This window comes from Hippopotamus amphibius, chromosome 9, assembly GCF_030028045.1.
Source record: "Hippopotamus amphibius kiboko isolate mHipAmp2 chromosome 9, mHipAmp2.hap2, whole genome shotgun sequence".
Lineage (NCBI taxonomy): Eukaryota > Metazoa > Chordata > Mammalia > Artiodactyla > Hippopotamidae > Hippopotamus > Hippopotamus amphibius.
Genome location: NC_080194.1, coordinates 79,663,165 through 79,685,445, shown reverse-complemented (window position 1 = coordinate 79,685,445; position 22,281 = coordinate 79,663,165). Strand labels below are relative to the sequence as shown.

General features: G+C 42.6%; 1 protein-coding gene across 3 annotated transcripts in view; it reads left to right on the top strand.

Moving 5' to 3' along the window:
• Positions 1-22,281, top strand: part of BARX2 (BARX homeobox 2) — a 67,685-nt gene that overhangs the window by 27,974 nt on the left and 17,430 nt on the right. Inside the window, exon 1 of one of the 3 annotated variants that reach the window (XM_057749020.1) lies at positions 11,056-11,149. The exons of the other annotated variants lie outside the window; for them this stretch is intronic. Within the exon in view, the coding sequence (XP_057605003.1) occupies positions 11,128-11,149 (22 nt within the window). The 5' untranslated portion in view covers positions 11,056-11,127. Of the gene's footprint in view, positions 1-11,055; positions 11,150-22,281 lie in introns of those variants that run through there. 3 annotated transcript variants of the gene reach the window in all.

Sequence of the window (22,281 nt, the reverse complement as noted above, 5' to 3'; positions counted from 1 at the left end):
ATAAACAATGCAATTTGGAAGTATGCAAAAAATATGTGGGTTATATATACATTCGTACATATATCCTCTTGATCTGGTCTTGCATCCTTGCGACCACTGCTTGATCTGAGAGAGATTTTCATCAGACATAGTAAAATCCAGTCCCTTAATGCTTCGAGGGGTTTAAGGCCTCAGAGCATTTGGGCAGAAGCATCTCTCTCCTTGGACATGCAGTAGTTCCGAGACATTCCAACTGCAATAATTATCAAGTATAACAAGTCAGCCCTCCTTAATATGCCAAAAGCAGGCTACGCACACTCTAGAGGGTAGGTAACTTGATGATTGTCTAGTAGAGGTGATGCGTTCACACTCAGAGTCTGCAAGTCTGAAGCCAAATTCGTCTTCTTTTCTGTACCCTTCCCTCCCAAGGAGGTCTTTCTGTTGACACCTATCACTTATTTAATGGGATCACCATTTGTCGGCCCACAGGCATAAAGCCCTGGAGCGTCTGAGATTTGTCTCCTTTGCTCCCAACCTCCGAGCAGTCTCTGTAAACTCTCTCTTTAGTCTGTCTCTTCACTGACACTCTGAGTTCAGGCCGTGGACCTGACCAGGACTAAGGCAACAATTAATGCAATGATAATATAACTTTGCATTTGAAGACGATACAGAAAATTGTTTGGATAATGATATGATAATATGGAAAGCTCACACATACCCTTCAGATGCCAGGGAGAATAGAGAAGAGACAGTGACTTTCAAAAGACCGCAGAGGTTAAAAGTTTAGAAACGGTTTCACCGTCTCATGCTGGTCTCTAGTTATTTTCCGTGGCTTTTCCTCTCTGACCTGTCTTGCAAGTTTTTGTCTTTATACCTGTGTCACAATGCTCCCTATGCCTAGAATGCTTGCGTTCATTTCTTCCTTTTGCCGATCAAAATCCTCTCTGTTAATCAGAGTGGCTCACGGCCATGTCCTTCTAGAACATTCCAGGCAGACGTCTTCACTCCCTTCACTGAATTTCCAGAGCTCTTATATTCTTTATTCCACATTTAATTGAATACCTTGCTTTATAGAATCCTGTGTATATTTCTTACCTGTCTCCTTACTAGATTATGGATTCCTGGACAAGAGGGGTTTTTATTTTATTTATTGTGCTTCTTTTAATTGAAGTATAGTTGATTTCCAATATTGTGTTAGTTTCAGGTGTATAGCAAAGTGATTCGGTTATATGTATATATTTGTCAAATTATTTTCCATTGTAGGTTACTATAAGATATTGAATATAGTTCCCAGTGCTGTACAGTAAATCCTTGTTGCTAATCTATTTTATGTATAGCAGTGCGTGTGTGTTGATCCCATATTTCTAATTTATCCCTCCTCTCCCTCCCTTTTCTCTTTGGTAACTGTAAGTTTGTTTTCTATGTCTGTGAGTCCACTTCTGTTTTGTATATAGGTTCATTTGCATTATTTTTTAGATTCCATTTATAAGTGATATCATGAAATATTTGCCTTTCTCTGTCTGACTTAGTTCACTTAAGATTATAATCTCTAGGTCCAACCATGTTGCTACAAATGGCATTATTTCATTCTTTTTATGGCTGAGTAGTATCTCGTATGTACGTAACGCATCTTCTAAAACAATCGTCTGTTGATGGAGTTTTTTTTTCCCCTTAAACGTATTTATTACCTACAGAGTGTAGCTTCGTGCCCTGCATAAGGTAACTCCTAAATAAATACTTTAAAAAGCAGATGTACGGTACCAACCATGATGACCACACATTCACCTACTATCCTTAGTGTGGGGGGCAGGTAGGGATAAATTGGCAGACTGGGACTGACATATATACACTACTATATGTAAAATAGATAACTAGTAAGGACCTACTGTATAGCACAGGGAACTCTACTCAATGCTTTGTAATGACCTATATGGAAAAAGAACCTAAAAAAGAGTGGATATATGTATATGTAAAACTGATTCACTTTGCTGTATAGCAGAAACTAACACAACATTGGAAATTAACTATACTCCAATAAAAATTAATTAAAAAGTAAAATTAAAAAAATATTCTTTTTGTGCCCATCATTTTGAGCCCTAGTGCCTGTCATTTCTTTTTCTAACTTTATTGAGAGGTGGCTTTTCCCCACTTTTCCCGGTCCAGGAGCTCATAGCCTGATTCAATTAGCAATTCTTGCTATAACATTGTTTCTAGTTACCCTGTTCCCATCACCCTCTCCTGGAGAGTCAAGTCTAGTTTAAAGGATGCTTTCAACAGTTGGGTTCCAACACTGCGTGGTCTGTGTTTAGCACTTCTATTAAGGAAGCCTTGGCTTGGGTTGGCTCTCTTTGAACTGTGATCAGCTCACATCCCCCCTTTCACCCATCCCCACTCCACAAACAGCTGTTGAATCAGATGTTTTCCGCATTATATGTATTTAATCCATTTATTCATTCAGTGAATTTTGAGTATCTACTAAATATTCAGTGCTTTACTGGATGCTGTCTCTAAGATACAGTTCTGGACTAAGATGCAGTTTTGAAATTGAGCTCAGTCTTAGTAGGAAAGACATAAATAACCAGAAATTACCAACAGAGTGTGACAGTGCTGTGATAGAAATGTTTGCAAGATGTTATACAATCACAAAGGACGGTCATTTAACCAACTCTCTGGGAATGGAAGAGGGTAGGGAGAGAGCAGAGAAGGATTCCTGAGGTACCTCTGTGAAAGCTTGGAGAATACAAAAAGTTAACTTGGTGAAGGAGGAGAACCAGGCAGACAGAACAACCTCTGTAGGAGTGTGGGGTGTGAGAAGCCCTGGGGTGTCTGGAGGATTGACCAGAACAGGTTCTACAATGAGTGAGGAAGCTGCAGAGGTGGGCAGGGCTTTGCATGTCATACTAGAGAGATTGGATTTTGTCCTGAAAAGCCACTGAAGGATATATTTATATCTGTTGATTTTAGCCTATGTCAAGCTTTACAAATTCTGATGATGTCATGCGGTGTATTGCTTTTTTGTGACATGAGAGAGATAAGAATACCTTTTCTGTTTCCAGACAGACATATTGGAAAAGGAATAATAAAACAAGGACAGAGGCCCCTAACGTGAAGGTAGCCGTTGAACAGCACTGAATAGGGGTGGTCAGTGAGCCGCGTGCCGGTCTCGTGCAGCCGGCTGCGCCCGCCTGACCTGGCCCTTCCCATCTCCCCAGACCTCTGCTCTGCTTCACGCACATCCTCTCGCTGTTCCTGGAACTGGAACATGCTAGGCTTTTCCCTGCTCTGCTCCTTCTCCTCTGTGGTTCCACGTCCTGAAGCACTCATTCTTTCTATGGCTGGTTCAACCTTCAGATCTCCCCTAAAAGGTCTCCTCTTCAGAGACTGTATCTCAGCCTTCTTACGCCCAAACCTCACCTAGATATTCTCCACCACTCTACCTGAATACTGCTTTCATAGTACTCATTACAGGTATGATTATGTATTTGTTTATTGTATTATTTGTTCATCCAGGCACTCTCCCTCTAGACTGTAAGCTTTCTGAGAGGAGACACCATGTCTCTTCTGTCTACCACAAGTGCTCAGGAAATATTTAGGTGCTATTTTTTTTTTAATCTGTTTTTTGCCCACACCTTGCAGTATGTGAGATCTTCGTTCCCCAACCAGGGATCAAACCTGTGCCCCCTGCAGTGGGAGCGTGGAGTCTTAACCACTGGACTGCCGGGTAATTCCCTATTTAGGTGCTATTAAATGTGGAGGTTTCTACATGAACACTCATTAAATATGGTTGAACATGAGCCCTAAGATATGGACGATGACCTTTGTTGACCTCAGGCTAAACAAAGGGGAGTCTAATTACTATCCAGAATCCAGAGTGATGGCCATGTTATAGACGAGGCTGAATTATAGCAAGATTCTTTCCAAGTACATTCTTGGACAGGCTTGAAGTCGGTCTGTGATTCAGAAGATGTCACAGTCTCTCTGGTTGTGCTATGGCAGGGGTCCCTGATCCCCAGGTCTCAGACTGGTACTGGTCCGTGGCCTGTTAGGGACTGGGCCACGCAGCAGAAGGTGAGCAGCAGGCAGGCGAGCGAAGCTTCATCTGCTGCTCCCCATCACTCCCCATCACCCACATTACCGCCTGAACCATCCCCCCGACTTCCACCATCCATGGGAAAACTGTCTTCCACGAAACCAGTCCCTGGTGCCAAAAAGGCTGGGGACCACTGTGCTATGGTGACCTTCCCTGTAGAGCTGAATCTATAAAGAAAGGCAGAGAGTAGATATAAATGAGAATAAGGTGGACATGATGGAGTTATGCTCAGTAAATAGCCATTTAAATCATGGGGAGCTTTGCTTATGTGGGGATTCTGTAACAGAATCCCTGGGTGATGGGCTACGTGAAATCAGGGGAGGAGTGGAATAGCCATGAGGCTCCTGTAAGGCAAGGTTCTGAGAAAAGAGGTTTATTAACTTAGAGACAGGAAGACTGGGAGGCTTCATTACAAACACATCAATCAGTAAATCAACAAGAATTTGTTGACTTACAGTTTGGACTTGGTGATAAGTTACTTCTCAACCCTGGCTGTACAACAGACTCCCCAGGACCCACCTCAGGCCAATTAAATCAGAACCTCTGGAGGTAGGGCCTGGGAATTAATATTTTTAAAAGCTCCCAAGATCATTTTAATTTGCAACTGTGATTGAGATTCACAGGCCTGGAGTCTTTTTGGAAAATAACCAGATATACAGTAGGACTCCTGTCCTTAAGCTGCTTGACTGGATCTTGAAATTTAACAGGAAAAACTTAAGTGGTAATACAAGGTATGCCAAATAAGTAGTTTATAACATATGTAGACGAGGTGGGAATAGGGACATATTTTTGTACTTGGGATAGTTAGGGACAATTAATTTAATGCCAGTTATGCACCCAGCTGTAGAATAAGTTCTGGAGGAGATACAGATGAGAATAACACACAAGAAACTTCTGTTTTAGATAGAGGAAAACAAAAATAACAAGTTTGAAAAAACCAGAAGGCTATTTGCTGCTGCTAACTTATGACTGGGAATTTAAGTGCATTAAGATATTGAAGAGGCATTCCCTGGTGGTCCAGTGGACTTGGCGCTTTCGCCGCTGTGGCCCACGTTCAACCCCTGGTTGGAGAACCATGATCCTGCAAGCGGTGCAGCGTGCCCCCACCCCCCCCCAAAAAAAAGATATTGAAGAGATATCATTAGATATATTTGGAAAAAGTTTCTAGTTGGAGGTGGAATTTGAGTTTTGCCTAAGAGAACTGCAAATAATGAATTTCATTTTACAATTGAAAAGGCAAACAATGAGGACATACTTCTCCCCAGGCACCGTGTTAAGCACTTTACAGAAATTATCTCATTCAATTCTCACAGTACAGTTATGAGCTTTGTGTTATTATTATCTCTCTTTTGCAGATGGCAAAACCAAGGCTTATCGAGGTTAAAGACATTTGTAAAGGCCGCATAAGGTATTAGGTGGTGGAGTTAAACTCAAAACCAGGGCTGTATGGCCCTTTTGCTGGGCTTAGAACTACCATCTGTAGGACCAGTGTGAGCAGAGGAGGGAGGCCAGGGTAGGCAAAGTATATTTCTTGCACATTGAGTAAGTAGCAGGTGAGGCTGAGTAGACCTTTGACTGGAAAGGTGAGTTGGAGCCCAGTTCAATTTATCAGGGGTTTGGGTTGCCATTACATGGGATGCAACTTTATATCTGGGTACTAGGGGGTCCTTGAAGGTTTCTGAGGCAGGGAGTGCCATGATAAAAAGCATTTTTTAGAAAGACCTTAAAGCCTGAAGACATGGAGACCAGTTAAAAAGATATCTCAGCAGATGAATGGATAAAGAAGATGCGGTACATATACACAGTGGAATACTACACTGCCATAAAAAGAATGAAATAGTGCCATTTGCGGCAACATGGTTGGACCTAGAGATCATCATACTAGGTGAAGGAAGTCAGAAACAGAAAGACAGATACCATATGATATCACTTACGTGTAGAATCTAAAATAGGATACAGATGAACTTATTTACAAAACAGAAACAGACTCACAGACTAGAGAACAGACTTGTGGTTGCCCAGGAGGAAGGGGCAGGGGAGGGTTGGATTGGGAATTTGGCATTAGCAGATGCAAACTGTTATATATAGAATGGATAAACAACAAGGTCCTACTGTATAGCACAGGGAACTGTGTTCAGTATCCTGTGATAAATCACAATGGAAAAGAATATGAAAAAGAATATATATGTATATATATATATGTAACTGAATCACTTTGCTATTTACAGCAGAAATTAATACAGAATTGTAAATTGACTATACTTCAATAAAATAAATTGAAAAAAAAAAGATGTCTCAGTGTTCAAGGCATGAAGACCTAAGGGCCTGAACAAGGTTGGTGACAGAGGGACAGGGAAGGATGGGAAAGGTGTAGGGCACTTTGGAAAGGAATGACTGTTCTTCATGTCCTGTGAAGATAGCAGGACATGTGCGATTGGACAGTAAATACCTCGGGGGTTATTCTGGTTTGATTTGAGCTTGAATTTCCTTATATTACACTAAGGTAGGGAGGTTTTGGAGTTGAGAATGCGTATCCTTCTTCTAAGAAAAAGGCAAATGGCAATTTTTCTGAAACTGTTTGACTTTTATCTAAATTAGCTCTAGGCTTGTAAGGATTGTATGACCTTTGATTCAGTTCAATTCTGGATATTATTTAAGTTAGGCCCTATGACTAAGCTAGTTTATATGCCTTATCTTAGAGCTTCTGAGATAAAGGAATTACGTAAGTTCAATTTTTCATTCTGTTGTAGGACCGGTAATGTTTCTCAGTGAGCGAATAAGCCTTAGTTCTCATCTCCTCTGTTTTCTTTTCTTTAGTATTAGTAACAGCTCCTAGGTTGGGTACAGATCTTTCTTTAATAACCCAAGACGTTACTGGATGAGGTCTTCTCCACGTCTTGGATGGGAACCTTCTCCAGAGCCTTTCTTAGGCTTCCATAATGCTGTGTTGACGCATGTGTCTTCAAGTCCTGTGTTCCCACTCCATGGGGTGACAGCAGGGAGAAGCAGGGGACGGATCAGAGTCTGCAGTTGCTGTCCTGTGCTAGCTTAGGAAAGACCCTGTGCCTTGATTGCCAGTGTCCTGGGTGTGTGAAAATACTACCTGAGCTAGGTGTGAGCAATTCAAATGCATTATCACTAATGATTTTCATAAAGGCTAAAGCGTTTGGGCCAAAATAATTAGAGCAAACAATAGAGCTGTCAGCAGAGCTCCCAAATAATGAGACAGCAATTAATGAACGGGCTCATTGTTCTTCTTGGCCCTAGGGCATGAAGCCTTTCATTTTAAGCCGTAATGACTAGCACAATATTGCTCATTTATACTTTAATAGTTGTTTATACCTTTATTTAATAGCTATTTTATGTTTCATTACTATTGCTTTTAATTTTAATTTAATATCAAGTCTTTTATTTTAATTTAAAAATTAGACGACTCCACCCCCCCCCCCCATGCCCATCCCATTATAGACCTTATGAGCAAGAATGGTTTTGGTGCTTTGTGACTTTCTTACTTCCCTGTGATAGGCCCCCAGAATGAGGGTCCTAATACGTGTCTTGATGGTGTCAATGATGATGATGAGTTATGAGATAGTATCGCCCAATACGACAGACCCTTTGATGTTTCCGTGACTTCATGCTGTGGGGCCAGCAGGCCAATTGTTCTCCTTGTACCCCTTTCCCCCTTTTAGATCCGGGAGCATCAGGAAGAGCCTTTCACCCTACTCTTTTAGCCAAGCCTCCAGGATGTCATGGGAAGTGCCCCCACAGAACTATTCCAGGCAGCAAGCTTCCCCTTGTACAGCTTCCCAGAGATTCCAGATGAGAAGTGTGGTTGCTCTGCTGAGCCCATTTCTCCTAATTTGTATAGTAAGTGTATCTCCCATCACCTTAGGCATCTCTCCCTTCTCCTCAAGAAAGACCAGAGGCATCCAAACCATTTCCTAGATCACAGAGCGCAGAGTCCTGGAAGCTTTTATCTCCTTTTTCATAACTAAGTTGTTCAAAAGAGTTGTAAACTGAGAGGAAACATGTCCTTCACTGCACAAGATACATTTGGACAAGATATTTATCAAGACTTGTTTTAATAAACTCCTCCCCTCACGCCAACTTTTCTTTGTTCTCCTCCTCCTGCTAAAAAGAGGCCAACAGGCCATTTTAGGTCTTCTCTGAAGCCTTGTTTGACCCCAGATGGTTTTGAAGTAAAAGTGTGGCTGAAGACACAATCATTTCCCTGAATCTTCCGAGGATGCTGTTTCTGGAGACTCCTTTCTCTGCCGTCCGATCTCCCGTGGGCTCTTCTCTCCCTTCTTAGGCTTTTCAGAGTCCATGCCCAGAGAGACCCGTCCAGTTTCAGAGATGTGGGTTTCTTAGAAATCTCCTGTCCCTTGTTTCATCTTTGCCTTTGGGAAGGATTGGATTAGACAGGCTGGCTGACCTCCACACGGACAGTCCATTTGATCTGCAGGTGGGTTTGGGGCGGGGCTGGCACAGAGGGTAAGGCTGAAGATGCTTTTTAAGCCCACACTTGTCTCTCAGTGCCTGGGAGGCAGGCCGTGTCTGGGTCCGAGATTGTTTTATCAGCCTTGGCAGGAGGTTACGCTGGTGGTGGCTGTGGGGACAGCAGGGTGTGGCTAGGGGCGGAGGTGGGAACGCTGGTTAAGAAAGACTAGCAAGCATCGGTGTGAGGACAGTAGGAGGAACAGCGCTGGGATGAAGTGTGTCAGGACAGGCTCTTCCCACACGAACTTTCTCAGAAACTCCTCAGGAGAAACGAGCTGGCTCAGTGTTTCTGAAGGATTCTCTTTGGTTATAATGCCCAGAGATTTTTGAAACTAAGGTTCGTATAGCTCCTTGCTAGTTAAGAAGAAGAAGAAACCATAGCGCCCACGAGCTGTACTTGGAGTTGGTTGGGGCTGATTGTTTGCCCTTTGAACTCTAACCGACCAGGTGCCCTGATCAGTAAGAGAGCAGATTAACAAGCGTCACCACTCCTTTGTATTTAATGCTACCTTAGGAAAGTGACAGCTTGAACCTGACTCTAATAACGTCACTGTAGGCCTAAAAATACAAAAGACCAACTGCGGTGCTTTCTCTCCTCTCTGAATGGATGGTTGCCACTGAGACATTGGTGAGGTGTAGTTTGGCTTCTGTGTGAGGCTATTTTTGGAGGCTTTAGCAGTGTCCTAGGAGTACATCCATCCAATGTCTCTGTTTGTACTTTAAACGACATCACCACACTCCTGCCTCCTGCCGGTCCTCTGCGGAGCGGTGGGATAATGGTGCAGCTGAAGCAGACCAGACAGGGACCCCGCCGTGCTCTGACTTGCTCTCAGCTCCGCTCCCGGGACTGGGAAGATGCGTCCCTGGGGCAGCTGTCATCTCAGCAATCAAATGTGTGAGGAGAGAGAGAAGGCAGGATTTGGCCCGAAAAAGGACCTAGGGATGCTGGGTGCGGAGCCTGTGGGGTTGGGCCACTGGAAGAGAGCTTGTGCCTACAGGACAAACTGTGTCTTAAGCGTTTCTCATTGGGGCCTGAAAGTTGCTTTTGTCAAAAATCCTCTTTTCTCTGCTGAATCTGAACATCCGGAGATGAACGCTTTTTGACTGTTGGAGGGATGTGGACCTACTGCAGAGTCACACTGAGTCTGCGCTGGCAGTTAGTTATGCTTCGTGTGGCTTCTGTAGTGTTGACAGCAGGAAGGGAGATGTTCTGGGGAGGACTGTGCCCTCCCAGGGCTCCCGGCCGGGTGATACTATCAGCCCACATGTGTGTCGCTCTTTTCAGTCTATAATAGTATATATATAAAGTGAAATACATCAGTTATTACATTGACATTTTCATAATTTTATATTTTCTCATTACATTTCAAAATCTTGTCCTATTATTCATCTTATTAAATAGGCAGAAGAGATCCTAAATTTTAAATATGTTATTTATTTATTGATTGATTCTATTGAAGTATAGTGGATTTACAATGTTAATTTCTGCTATACAGCAAAGTGATTCAGTTATACATATATATACATTCTTTTTTATATTCTTTTCCATTATGGTTTATCTCAGGATATGGAATTATGTCCTTATTTTAAAAATCTGTGCTTTTGTAAATGAACTCTAGTCTTAAATTTAAAAAAAAAATCTGTGCTTTGAAGTATCTTGGTAAAATTCTACGCTGCAATTTTTTGACCTTATTTTTTTTTTCTGTGAATAAAATGACGATTTTTGAACGGTAGTCTGGAGCTCAGAATCTAGTGACCAGAGAGGAAGTATTTGCCTGTGTTTGTACAACTTTTCTACAGCATTTGTTAACTTGTTACCAGCTGGGGAAATAAATTTGACTAATTGGGAGAAGCAATATTGATATATATCTCTAAGAATAATAGTTGCAAGTTCTATAAAAATGTCTCTCTACTTCTCACATGGTCAGTGGCGAAATGGCTCATGGAAAATGAGAAAATACCTGGGCATCTGGCTACAAATCCAAGTGCTTTGCCCATGTGTGTGGCTTGGCTCAGTTCTCTGCTCTTGGTAGTAGGCTCATTATTTCTGTGTTAGATGGATTTTCAGAATGTCATACTTTGTTTCAACCCAAGCTGTTCCCCGGGAAACACAACTGTTTGTCCTCTTTTTCTTGCTGGACTAAAACCATGGCGCCATCTTTCTTCCACGCAGAGCAGAGCCTCTCCAAATAGGACCTCCTACATCTTTCAGAAATCTGTGAGCTTCGCTGGCTTTTCTGTATGTGGGAGTGTACACAACTTTTTTTGGTGCCTATATTTCTGTAGATTTAAAATTTCTGCATTGAAATATGTTGCTTTCTATTGGGAAAAAAATTAATGTGATTTAAGAAGAAACAAAAATACTATATCTTTTGCCTGTCTTTTTTGCAGAGAGGGAATAAGGCACTGAGTCATGAAAATTATGGGGCCTTGAGATAAGTATTAACTATTCTTACACCATGTGAGCCAACGCCAGTGCCTGATTCACGAGCACACCCTGGAAGCCGTAGAGAATTTGAACTCTGCACGAATGTACATCAACTGTCTGGAACACTAGAATGTCAGAAAGGAAAGTCCCTGGTAAGGTGTATTTTAGGATTTTGAAAGGTAGCATGATATAATTACGAGCATGGCCATGAATCAAACAGATTTCTGTTCCGATTCCAGATATGTGCCCTTGTCATCGGATAATTTTTGTGAGGAGTAAAAGAGATATGTGTGTGCAGAGTCTAGCCTGTGGTGGTGCACAATAAGCTTTTCTCCCTTTGTCCCCTCCATCTGTCCATGGCTTTGAGATTATGGGTGGAATTGAAGGGACATGAGATTGATTTAGTGGCTTGTTGAGCCTCTCTTCTTTCAGAGAGATGGAGTTAATTTTTTTTTTTTTTATGAACAAATCAATGACAATGTTGCAGGCCATTGAGCTGTAGTAGAGTCAAACGTCTATACTTACTTCCTTCTTTCCTCCTAAACATCTACTAGCCCAATTTAGGAAAATTTCCATGCAGAAGTCTTTCAAACTGGCTGGCAAAATGTCAGATTATTAGCTGTTGATCTCTAATATGCTCAAGCTTCCTAAAAAGTAGACCACATGATTATAGCCATCATGGAAAACACTGTGGAAGTTCTTAAAAAAAAAAGGAAAAATAGAACTAGCATGTGATCCAATAGTCCCACTTCTGGGTATATATCCAAAGGAAATAAAATTACTATCCTAAAGAGACACCCTCATGTTCAGTGCAACATTATTCATGACAGCCAAGACATGGAAACAACCTAAGTGTTCACTGACAGATAAATAAAGAAAATGTGAGATAAATAAATATTCCGTATGCAGTAGACTATCATTCAGCCTTGAAAAAGAAGGACATCCTGCCATTGTGACAACATGGATGAACTTGGAGGACATCAGGCTAAGTGAAATAAGTCAGTTAGACCAAGACAAATACTGCGTGAGCTCCTGTATAGGTGCAGCCCGAAATAGCAGGACGCATAGAAACAGAAGACAGGTGATCGTGGGGAGCTGATGGGTGGAGGAAGTGGGGAGATATTGGTCAAAGGTACAAACTTTCAATTATAAGAGGAATAGGTTCTGGAGACCTAATGTGCAGCATGGTGACTCTAGTAATAATAATGTACTGTATACTTGAAATTTGTTAAGAGAGTAGATCTTAAGGGTTCTTACCACCCACACACAAAGTCATTATGTGAGGTGATAGATGTGTTAATTAGCTGGATTGCAGTAATTATTTCATAATGTATATATATATGTGTGCATCAAATCACAGGTTGTATACCTTCAATATACACAGTTTTTGTCAGTCATGCTTCAGTAAAGCTGGAAAGAAAAGAAGAGAAATTGCAAAATCCCAGAAACTTCCAAGGTAGCATTTACCAGGTCTTCTCGGATTATTTAAGCCATAGTGCTTTTCACACTGGGTTGCAGAATAAAAGAGTTAACCATTAAAATAAGTAGACCACGCGAATGAGGAAAAATAAGTATCGGAGGCCAAACAGTCCTCAGCACTTTGGTGGCTCTTGCCTAGAAAGGCCATACAGTGATGTGAACAGAACATTTGTTCTTTCCTCTGGAGGCTTGAGCTCTAATCCTAGTTCAGACATTGACTTGCTGTGTGATTTTGTTTAACATCTTATCCCATCAAAGGCTGGGTTAGAAAAAAATAATCTCTGTGTTTTGTTATTCAATGTGTCATTTGCTATAAATCACATAACCTCAAAGTCTTAATTGTGCATGGTGAGAGTTATGCAGAGATGGTCTTTTGCCTTTGTAATTACAATCTGGATCACCTATGAGGATATCAGTTAAGTAAACAGTTCATCACTCGCCTCCCTTGTGAACTGACAAGATTTAGTAGTGCTGGGGAAGTTTACGTGCAGGCAGGCACTAACACTCTTGCTCATAGCTCACTCGTTTAATTCGGCTAATATTTGTTTAGTTGACACCATTTGCGAAGTATGGGAAGTACCTTGTGGGAAACAGAAGCATAAGACAAAGACTTTATAATCGAGTTGAGAAAGGTAGGAGAGACTCAGTGGGTCTGAGTGTGATATTGCTCATGAAGTCATTGCATCTTGGTACCAACAGGGACCTTTAAAACCTGCCAACTCCCCCATCTGCTGATGAGGACAGTTGAGAGAGAGAGACCTCATTGTGGACTGAGGCTAAGGCAAGCTGAACGGCGTTGTTGAGGGTAGAGTTGGATCTTAGACAGGATGTGGCTCAGTGCAGAGAGCACGGTTGCTGTAGGGAGCAGCTGTCTTTGGTCCTGGTTGGCCAGTTGAGTACTGTGGTCCCCATGCTTTACATTCACTGTGTTGCAGAATCTTATTACTGTTATTCCTACTACTACTACTCATTACTGTTTTCCCTTATTACCTACGAGAGCAAGACTCACAAATAAATATTGATGTCTGTCGTATAATTTTCCCACTACTCTTTGGGGGTACACAGGCTGCCGTTTGATCTTAACACCTGGAGTAAAAGAGAAAGGAGAGAAGTTCTTTCATTCTCTCCAACAAGAGCCTCCCCCCAAATACAACGCTCTATCTCCCTCTCTTCAATAAGTAGATTCCTCCAAAGTTTGAGTGTGTTTTGCAGCGTAGTTCTGTGTCCCTGGGCCTCGTTATCTGCATAAGCTTTAAGGGTACACTTTTATCAGAAAATAAAGGGGTACCAGGAACAGGAGATTTAAGCATCGAAATCACATGGCTGTCTGTGTGACCTCGAGGCATCCTGATGGAAATGCCAGCATTACGCTGGTCATCACAGCAGAGGGAGATGTTCTGCTCATTGACGGTACTGGGGGCCTTACCAGACACTGGTTTGTTTGCGAGGCCTCCGGTTTAATGTTCTGCCTTCATGTTCCAGCAGAGAATTTTCCCACTTGTCTACACTCAGCAGAGCCAATTTCGACATCAGAAGTTCTGTAGATGTTCTTCAGTAAGGCCCAAATGCCGTTTCTTCCTGTGTTTTTTGTTTTGTTTAAAAAGAATTTTTTTTCACAGTTAGTATTTGGCAGGATTGTGTACTTTTACCTGTTTCTTTTTATTCTCTGATTGGAATCTCAGCTAACGTCATCCGTCAGTTTAAATGACACTCTTTCAGGTGGATCCTGACCACCTATACTTGGTTAAATTCTCTTGCTGAATTACTTCTTTCTTAACTGTCTGCCGTCCAACAGCTGGGCAAGGACCTGGCCTGTCTTGGGTACTGTTTTATCCCCAGTTCTTGGCACAGTATCTACGCTAGGTATTCCATAATTTGTTAAACTGAATTGAATTTTACTCTCTTTTATCCCACTTTGTTTCTAATTCTTTGCAACGAAAGGCAGGCTATAGAGAATATGTTTAAGCCAGGATTAGGGTGCATAGGGAGATGAGGGAAATTAAATTGGACTTAGAAAATTACATTTTGGCATGAGATGTTGAGTTTGGTGGATGCGTCTCCTTCTGGGTAATCAAGAGCTTGCCTGGGACCCACGGGGCCACTTGCAGAAAGTAATCTCCCGTGGCTTTTCCTCGAAACTGCTCAGGGCCCCGGCACAATGCGCATTTTCCCAGCATGCCTGGTGGAGATTCCTATCCCACGAAGATAGGTCTAGAAGTATCAGAGAAGGGGGAAATTTTCAAAACTTATGTCACTAGATTTCCTAGTAACATTGTTGAGAGTGTATTCGTGGAATACTTGGGCCATTTTCATTGACCCTCTACCCTTACTTGTGCCGCTTGCTTCTTAGGCTACAACGTCTGTCTGGTTTACTGGTTCCATTTCCTTTTCCAGCTCCACCGATGCAGATGTACCCCAGGGCCAGACCTTCCTCCTCTCTTGGTCTTAAGTCTTTCTTCTTAGAAGACAAATTCTACTTTCAACCCTTCAACTCTTCCCCCTCTCTCTTTTTTATTGGCTGTGCCACATGGCCTGTGGGATCTTAGTTCCCCAACCAGGGACAGAACCTGCGCCCCCATACATTGGAAGTTCAGAGTCCTAACCACTGGACAACCAGGGAAGCCCACAACCCTTCAGTTCTTGTTCTGTGTAAAATCCGCATACTCATCCCAGAGTCCTTTGGGGAACCCTAGTTTGTGACCATCCAGGCCTGCCAAGAATCATCACTTCAGTGTCTGATTTTACTGCAAACTAAATAAGCCTCTGCAAGCCTTATCTTTTCTACCGAAACACTGGCACATGGCAGAGGCAGAGGTGCTCTGATCCCAGTAGTTGCCACTGGAGGCTTGAGTCTTCTGGCACCTTCTATGAGTCTGCCCTCCTCTCCCACCCCGAACTAGTGCTTCTCCAGGTCCTGTGTGTTCTTTCTTTCCCCTAAGAACCCCAGCTCCTCCTCTTTTCATAACCAGGCACTGTACGCTCTGGAGTACAGCAATTTCATACTGAATTTCTGTGGGTTTTCTGCCTCTCAGCATTTGCCACATGCTTCTTTGTTTTCTTATTTACCTTTTATTTTAATGCCTCATGTCTCCAGTGAGATAATTAGCTTCTGAGGGCAGAGATGAGGAATTGTTTCTCTTGCCGTCTCTAGCAGGTAGCACAGGGCTGAGTAGCTGTTGGGTAGAGTTCACAGATGATGGTGACAGTGAACCAGAGGATTGTGTAGCCTCTGTCCCTGTGACAACAGGACCTTAACTAGAAATTATGGAGGATAAGGGTCGAGACAAAGGGATGGACTAGGTTAGCAGAGGAAGCAGGGTTACAGCTTCTTAGTGAATAGAGGCATCTCTAAAATTTGAAAAGTTAGTGTCTTTTTGACTGTTGGAAAAATTACTGCCTTTTATGGTATAGGTCTTTATTGCTTTTTTAAATTAATTTTTTATTGGCTGTGTTGGGTCTTCATTGCTGCATGCAGGCTTCCTCTAGTTGTGGCAAGTAGGGGCTACTCTTCATTGTGGTGCACGGGCTTCTCATTGCAGTAGCTTCTCTTGTTGCGGAGCATGGGCTCTAGGCACATGGGCTTCAGTAGTTGTGGCACGTGGGCTCAGCAGTTGTGGCACGTGGGCTTAGTTGCTCTGAGGCATGTGGGACCTTCTCGGACCCGGGCTCAAATCCGTGTCCCCTGCATTGGCAGGCAGATTCTGTGCCACCAGGGAAGTCCCGTTCTTTATTGTTTAAAAAAATTTTTTTTATACTCATTATCCAGTGTTATCCTTCAGCAAGCTTGGGAGAAGTATTATTAGTGTCATTTTATAGAAGAGGAAGTAGAAAGTTGGAAGTATGGTTTGACCAAGACCACAGAGCCCAAAGGTGTCAGAACCATGTCTCCAGTCCCAGTCTTCTGTTTTTTTTTTTTTTTTGGCCGAGCTGTGCGGCTCACAGGATCTTAGTTCCCTGACCAGGGGTTGAACCCAGGCCCTCGCAGAGAAAGCGAGGAGTCCTAACCACTGGACAACCAGGGAATTCCCCAGCCCCAGTCTTCTGATTCCAGGTAAAATCAGTTCAGGCCAGGCATGGAGTGAAACTCTAGGAAGATGCACTTTTTAATTATGTCCTAAAGAAATTTGCAATCTAGTGAGAAACAGATGGGTAAACACATTAACTCTTGCTCCAAGGTTTGAATTAAGTAAGGGTGAATAAGGACACAAACAAAAAGCTGGGGGTGTGTGAAGGTGGGAGTATTAATTCGGTCTCTGTACTAAACAACAGCTGCTCTGGAAGCTTTCCATCCGTGAGTGGTTATGAGGTATGGCTGAAAGCAGGTGTGGGTGTATGGAGACAACAGAATGGCCAGGAGGAGAAAGACAATGCCATTTCCAGTGTGTTCTTTGGCGGAGGGAGATGTGGAGTGGTGATGTCCAGAGGGTGGATGGTGACCACATGTGGGTGGTATGACACTTTAGGCAGCATGGGAAGGTCCACAAACCTATCTGCCAGGCTGGCTTAATTGATTTCATGTAGCCCCCAGTGCAGCCCAGAGTTTTTGTGGGTGTCTATAATTCTGATGACATTGCAGGTTGAATGTGATAAGACCCAGCTTGTCTCTATGCAAAATCAAGACTCTGAAAAGATGGCATGATGCAATCAAGACTGCTAAGGTTGCTCTGATGTCCTGTCTTTATTTCCCAAATCTTCATTTTTTCAAATGCCCCAAAATGCTTTCATTCCTTTATTCATCAACCTTTGTGAACCTCCTTCAGTTTTTAATTTAACTAGATGCTTATTCCAGAATTTACATGATGGCTGTCGCATGTGGATTTTGGCATAAATTTATTCCACATGTTTCTCATTCATTTACACTTAACTCATCAAAATGCCCACCCACTTTTTTTTTAATGAGGTAGATAATGACTAAGATGTTTTGTCAGCCTTTGAGTTGGCCTCTGAAAACATTTTCTCTTTTCTTTAGCCATACAAAGCCATAACCTGTAAAGGGAGCATCTGTTCCACTAACTCTTCCTGGGCTAGAAACTTAGTGTATCACAAAGTTAGAAGGCCACTCAGCCTCGCTATATTTCCTTTCCTCCCTTCCTTGCCATTCTTATAGATTATCCATGTAGACAGACGTGCACTGAACTTTCACACCTGGTTGCTACTTGCCTTCATTTCAGCCTTCCTTTTAGTCTACCTTCAGCATACGACCAGGCAAGTTAATTTTAACCACCCCATCTCTGTTTTCCCTGCAGTGTTCAGAAATTGACTTTGGTACAGTCCTGTGTCCCACTAATTTCATCCTTCTTTGCCTACGACTAACCTTGGGAAGGGCTGTGAATTGTTTATAATGGTCTGCAAAACTGCAGTAGTTATTTCTGGGGTCTCAATGGTTTTAGGGGAATGTCTGGCCAGGTTAACCCTCCCACTGATTTCCTTTAGCTCTCTTGTTGCTGTCAGGGTATTTGAAGGCTATCATTTGTCAATGAGAAGCTAGCAGATTCCATTGTTGCCACATCGTGCTTTGCCTATAAGTGCACAGAGGATAAGAAGATACACACACGTAGTTCACAAGTAGGTCTGCTTTCTTGATAAGAAAATCCACCTACTTTCATTTGGCTTATTCACAGAGCATCAAACCACTAAAGTGAAAAGAGGAAAGGAAAGGGAACTAACAGCAATGAAATGCCCACTGGGGCACTTCACATACATTAATGCATTTAATCTTCACAATATTCTACAATAGGGAACTATTATTAGCCCCACTTTACAGAAGAGGAAATTGAAACTAAGAAAGTTTTGATAACCTGCTCAAGGTCACCCCATGAGTCAGTGAGGTCCTGTTCTTTCCACTGCCCCAAATTGCCAGCCAATTTGCAGCGATGTGAGCTGGTGGGAATAATTCGGTGTGGGTGGTTTTATGATTTTTCTCGGGAAACTCAGCCAGAGCTACCCAGTTGTTCCACTGAGTCTCTCTTTCAGGTTAACTGAGTACCATTTCTGCCTGTGGCTTCGTGTGGGTTGCTTGTGTCCCTAGGGAGCTTGCTGCGGCTGTACAGGTCACACATTCCCAGGACGTAAATCAGTCAAGCAGGCAGCTTAGAGGTCCTCATCCACTCAGACCTCTGGCCCTCGCTTGTGTCAACCGGAAATGTGGGTGTGGAGAGCCAATCTGGGGACTGGTATGTTGCAGGAATGGAAGAGGCGCCCCCAGGAGGTGTGTGGGAGCCAACACTGTGCGTTGGGGATTCTGCTCTGGGGTTCAGGTCCAGCTGTCCCTGGAGGGGACTGGCCTCCCCCGGGAAGGGGGATTTGCACTGGGGAGATGTGCCTGGGATCGGCCGCCCTGGACTGTGCCCAGGCTTGGCCCGAGTGTGTTCGTGTGCATGATCTACACTGAGTTCGCAGAATCCCTGCGATGGAAAATTCTCTGTTCAGCCTCCCAAATGTTCCACGTCTCCCCAGGCTCCCTGGGATTTCCCCGGGCATCAGCCTACCACGAGTGTGCTCAGGTTTTCTAATCCAAAAACAGATTCTCAAAACAGCCAAACATTTGGCAGGCAGCTATTTCTAGGTGTACGATACACGCAGTTATGTGATATCCATCCTACAGCCACATATTGGTGAGGGGGATGGGTGGTAGGCAAACAACTCTCAGAAAGCTCATTCACCGTGGTCCTGTTTACACTCCTTTTCTCCACTAAAATTGTGTTTGTTTAAACAAAGTCTTTGCTTTATTATAGCCATGACTCCCTCTCAGTAGCAGATAATGTGCTTGAATTTCACAAGTGTATGTAAATGATCCAGGGTGGCAGGGCAGCTGTCTTCAGTCAACATTTCCACATAGTGATAATTCTCAGGAAAAGAGAAAGACATACTTAATACATAGTGTTATACATTATCTGCCTTCTCAGTAACCCAAGTCGCACCACCCCACCATATATGAGCTAATTTATAATTTCTTTCCTATTTTTAAAACATAAATTTGAATTTTAGCCAAAATATAAATAGATGGCTGGATTACCTCACATTATCTCACTTTTGTGAGAATATGAAATGGGGATGTGTAAGTGCTTTGCGAAATGAAAGCTCTGGGCCGATGCTATTTTGTTGGAAATCGGGTCATATATTAAAACAAGGAAAGACAGAGAGCAGCTGGCTAGAGTATACTTGGTCTCACTTTTCTGCTCCCATTGGTTTGCCTCTCAGGAGATGCAGTGCTTTGCTGCACACATTACCCACCCTGTGTCCTAGTCCAGCCACTCTTGTTCTTCCCTTAGGGACACACATCAGATACTAAAAACTCAACACAGTGCCGCACTGCAGTTGTATTTATTTACAGTGATGGTCCTCTTGAACCCTCCAGACATTTATCAGCATCACAGTGACCTCACGGGTGTCTCCAGTATCAGAAGGTACTTTCCACAGCTGGTGGGAATGCAGTTTTGTCACTGAATCGCATCAGAACATTGGGTCTAGATTCCTGAAACTACAGGCTTTGGTGATTAGAATGTTGCCTTAAATCGCTACCATCCTTTTTTTTGTTTTGTTTTGTTTTGTTTTTGTTTTTTTAATGAAGGTTTCCATTGGGTTTAAGCTTTATGGAACCAAATGGCATAAATTTCCAAAAGCTATTTTTAAATATCAGCAATTGCATTCAACGTACTAGAGAAAAGGATCATTAAAAGAACCATCTTTCCCTATGGTAATCTATAAGGTCAATGGAAGTGTAATAAATTTTTAGTGGGATTTGCTTTTTTAGAGACTAACAAATTGATTCTAAAATTCAAATGGAAAAACTAATTAACGACAATAGCCAAGAAAATTTTGTGGAAAGAATAAAAAAAGGAAATTTGTTCTACCAGATAATAAAACTCCCTAAACCTCACAGTAACAAAAGTGGAATGGTCCTATAATAGGATCTTATATTAGTTCAGTAGAATAGAATCCCAAGCAGATACATGTACACGTAAAGTAACCCAGCTATTTCTAGGGCTGCATATGGCCCAGTGTATCTATAGAATTATACTCAAAAGACAACAGAAATCTGATTACAGAAGCCTTGAGTAGGAAGATCTTTAGTTCTTCTTAAAGGAATATATTCAAGGATTTTACCCAGTACACCCCTAAAATGTTTTCCAGAAATCCTCTCAAAGTAGCTTTCACTCTCCCCAAAGTTGCAGACTCATGGCAGCCTCAAAAAAATCTGCCCGTCTCTGATCCACCTGGTTTCCTAACTCTTGCCTTCCTTACCCCTCCTCCTCCCCTACACCCACCACCTTCATGTAGCAGCACCATACCTATTTTTTGTTTGTTTTGTTTTGTGACTCTCGGGCTCTAGAGCACAGGCTCAGTAGTTGTGACGGACAGGCTTAGTTACTCCGGGCATGTGGGATCTTCCCCGACCAGGGCTCGAACCCGTGTTCCCTGCATTGGCAGGTGGATTCTTAACCACTGTGCCACCAGGGAAGCCCCCAATCCACACCTATTTTTAACTATCCCAACATAGGGAGCCCTTGGGAAGTGTGGTTCTTGTCCCAGTTTGTCTGATTTTCTAGAAAGTAGGAAATTCTCAGACCTTTGGTGACTAAAATTCCCCAGTAGACTCCCAGAATTCTGATAAACAAAAATTCCCCACTTCATTTCTTTGGGAACTTAATGTATCTTAAAGTCGGCATTTTAAGTCATGTAGTAGTCAATAAGGGGTTTTGGGGTTGTTGGCTATCCATTTAGAAAAAAATAAAGCGACATGTTTACATTTTACAAAATAAACACTTTGTAAGAATGTTTTTCAGTAGATTAGAATACACATTATTAGATTTGGTCACCTGTCACGGCGCCGCATGTTCGTGGGGATCCTGGTGCTAAACCATTCGTAGACGACCTGCTTCTGGGTCGGGGTTTCGTACATAGCAGAGCAGCTCCCTCGCTGCGATCTATTGAAAGTCAGCCCTTGACACAAGGGTTTGAAAAAAAAAAAAAAAAGATTTGGAACATATGTATGTTTGTATATACACAGGAACAATTATGGAAGCTTACCTCAAAGATTTGGGGTTGAAAACTGGGAGGGGAGACTTCTATGTTTCTGAATTGTGTATACACATCCAGAACCACTGTCCCAGCTATCCTGATTTCCTCATTATAAAATATCATTCCCAGATTCTTCTTTTTTTTTTTTTTGCATTAAAAGAATCCACAACAAAAAACCTCAGGTGTTAGCCTTGGCTGGAGAGTCAGTGGAAGGTGTAGCCCTTGGTGGTTTATTGTTTAACAACTTTGCGGTTTCTCCTGGGCCTTTCTAGACATGTAGTCAAAGAACAAGAGACGTTATCTGTTTTAATAGCCGTGACTGGGGTCCAACACAGAAGCATGGAAGTGAGTGAGAAGAGAAATGGCTCCCTAGAGGAGGGACAGCGCATGCACTTAGCATCTGGGTGCTTCTGTGATGCTGGTCGGCTTTAACCCAGAATGGGTGTGGGTGATGTTTGGCTCAGACGTGCGCCTTCCCCTTGGTTGTCAGGGCGGGGCTGAGTCCCAAAGGGCAGCCCCGCAGTCGTCTCTGTTGTCATCATATATCAGGATGGGCTTGAGATGATGTACTTTTGGGACATCAGTATATTAGAGTTTGAAAAATTCTTCGAAATTAGCTACTTTTACTCACTTGTACAAGTGACAAAACTGAGGCCCAGAGGGATAAAATGATTTCTGTAGGTAATGACAGTGACGTTAAAAATCCTATACTATGGAACAATGAAAAGCAAGAGCTTTTTCACTTGAACTTTAAAGTATCAGCAAACAAAGGCTGTTGCAGCCA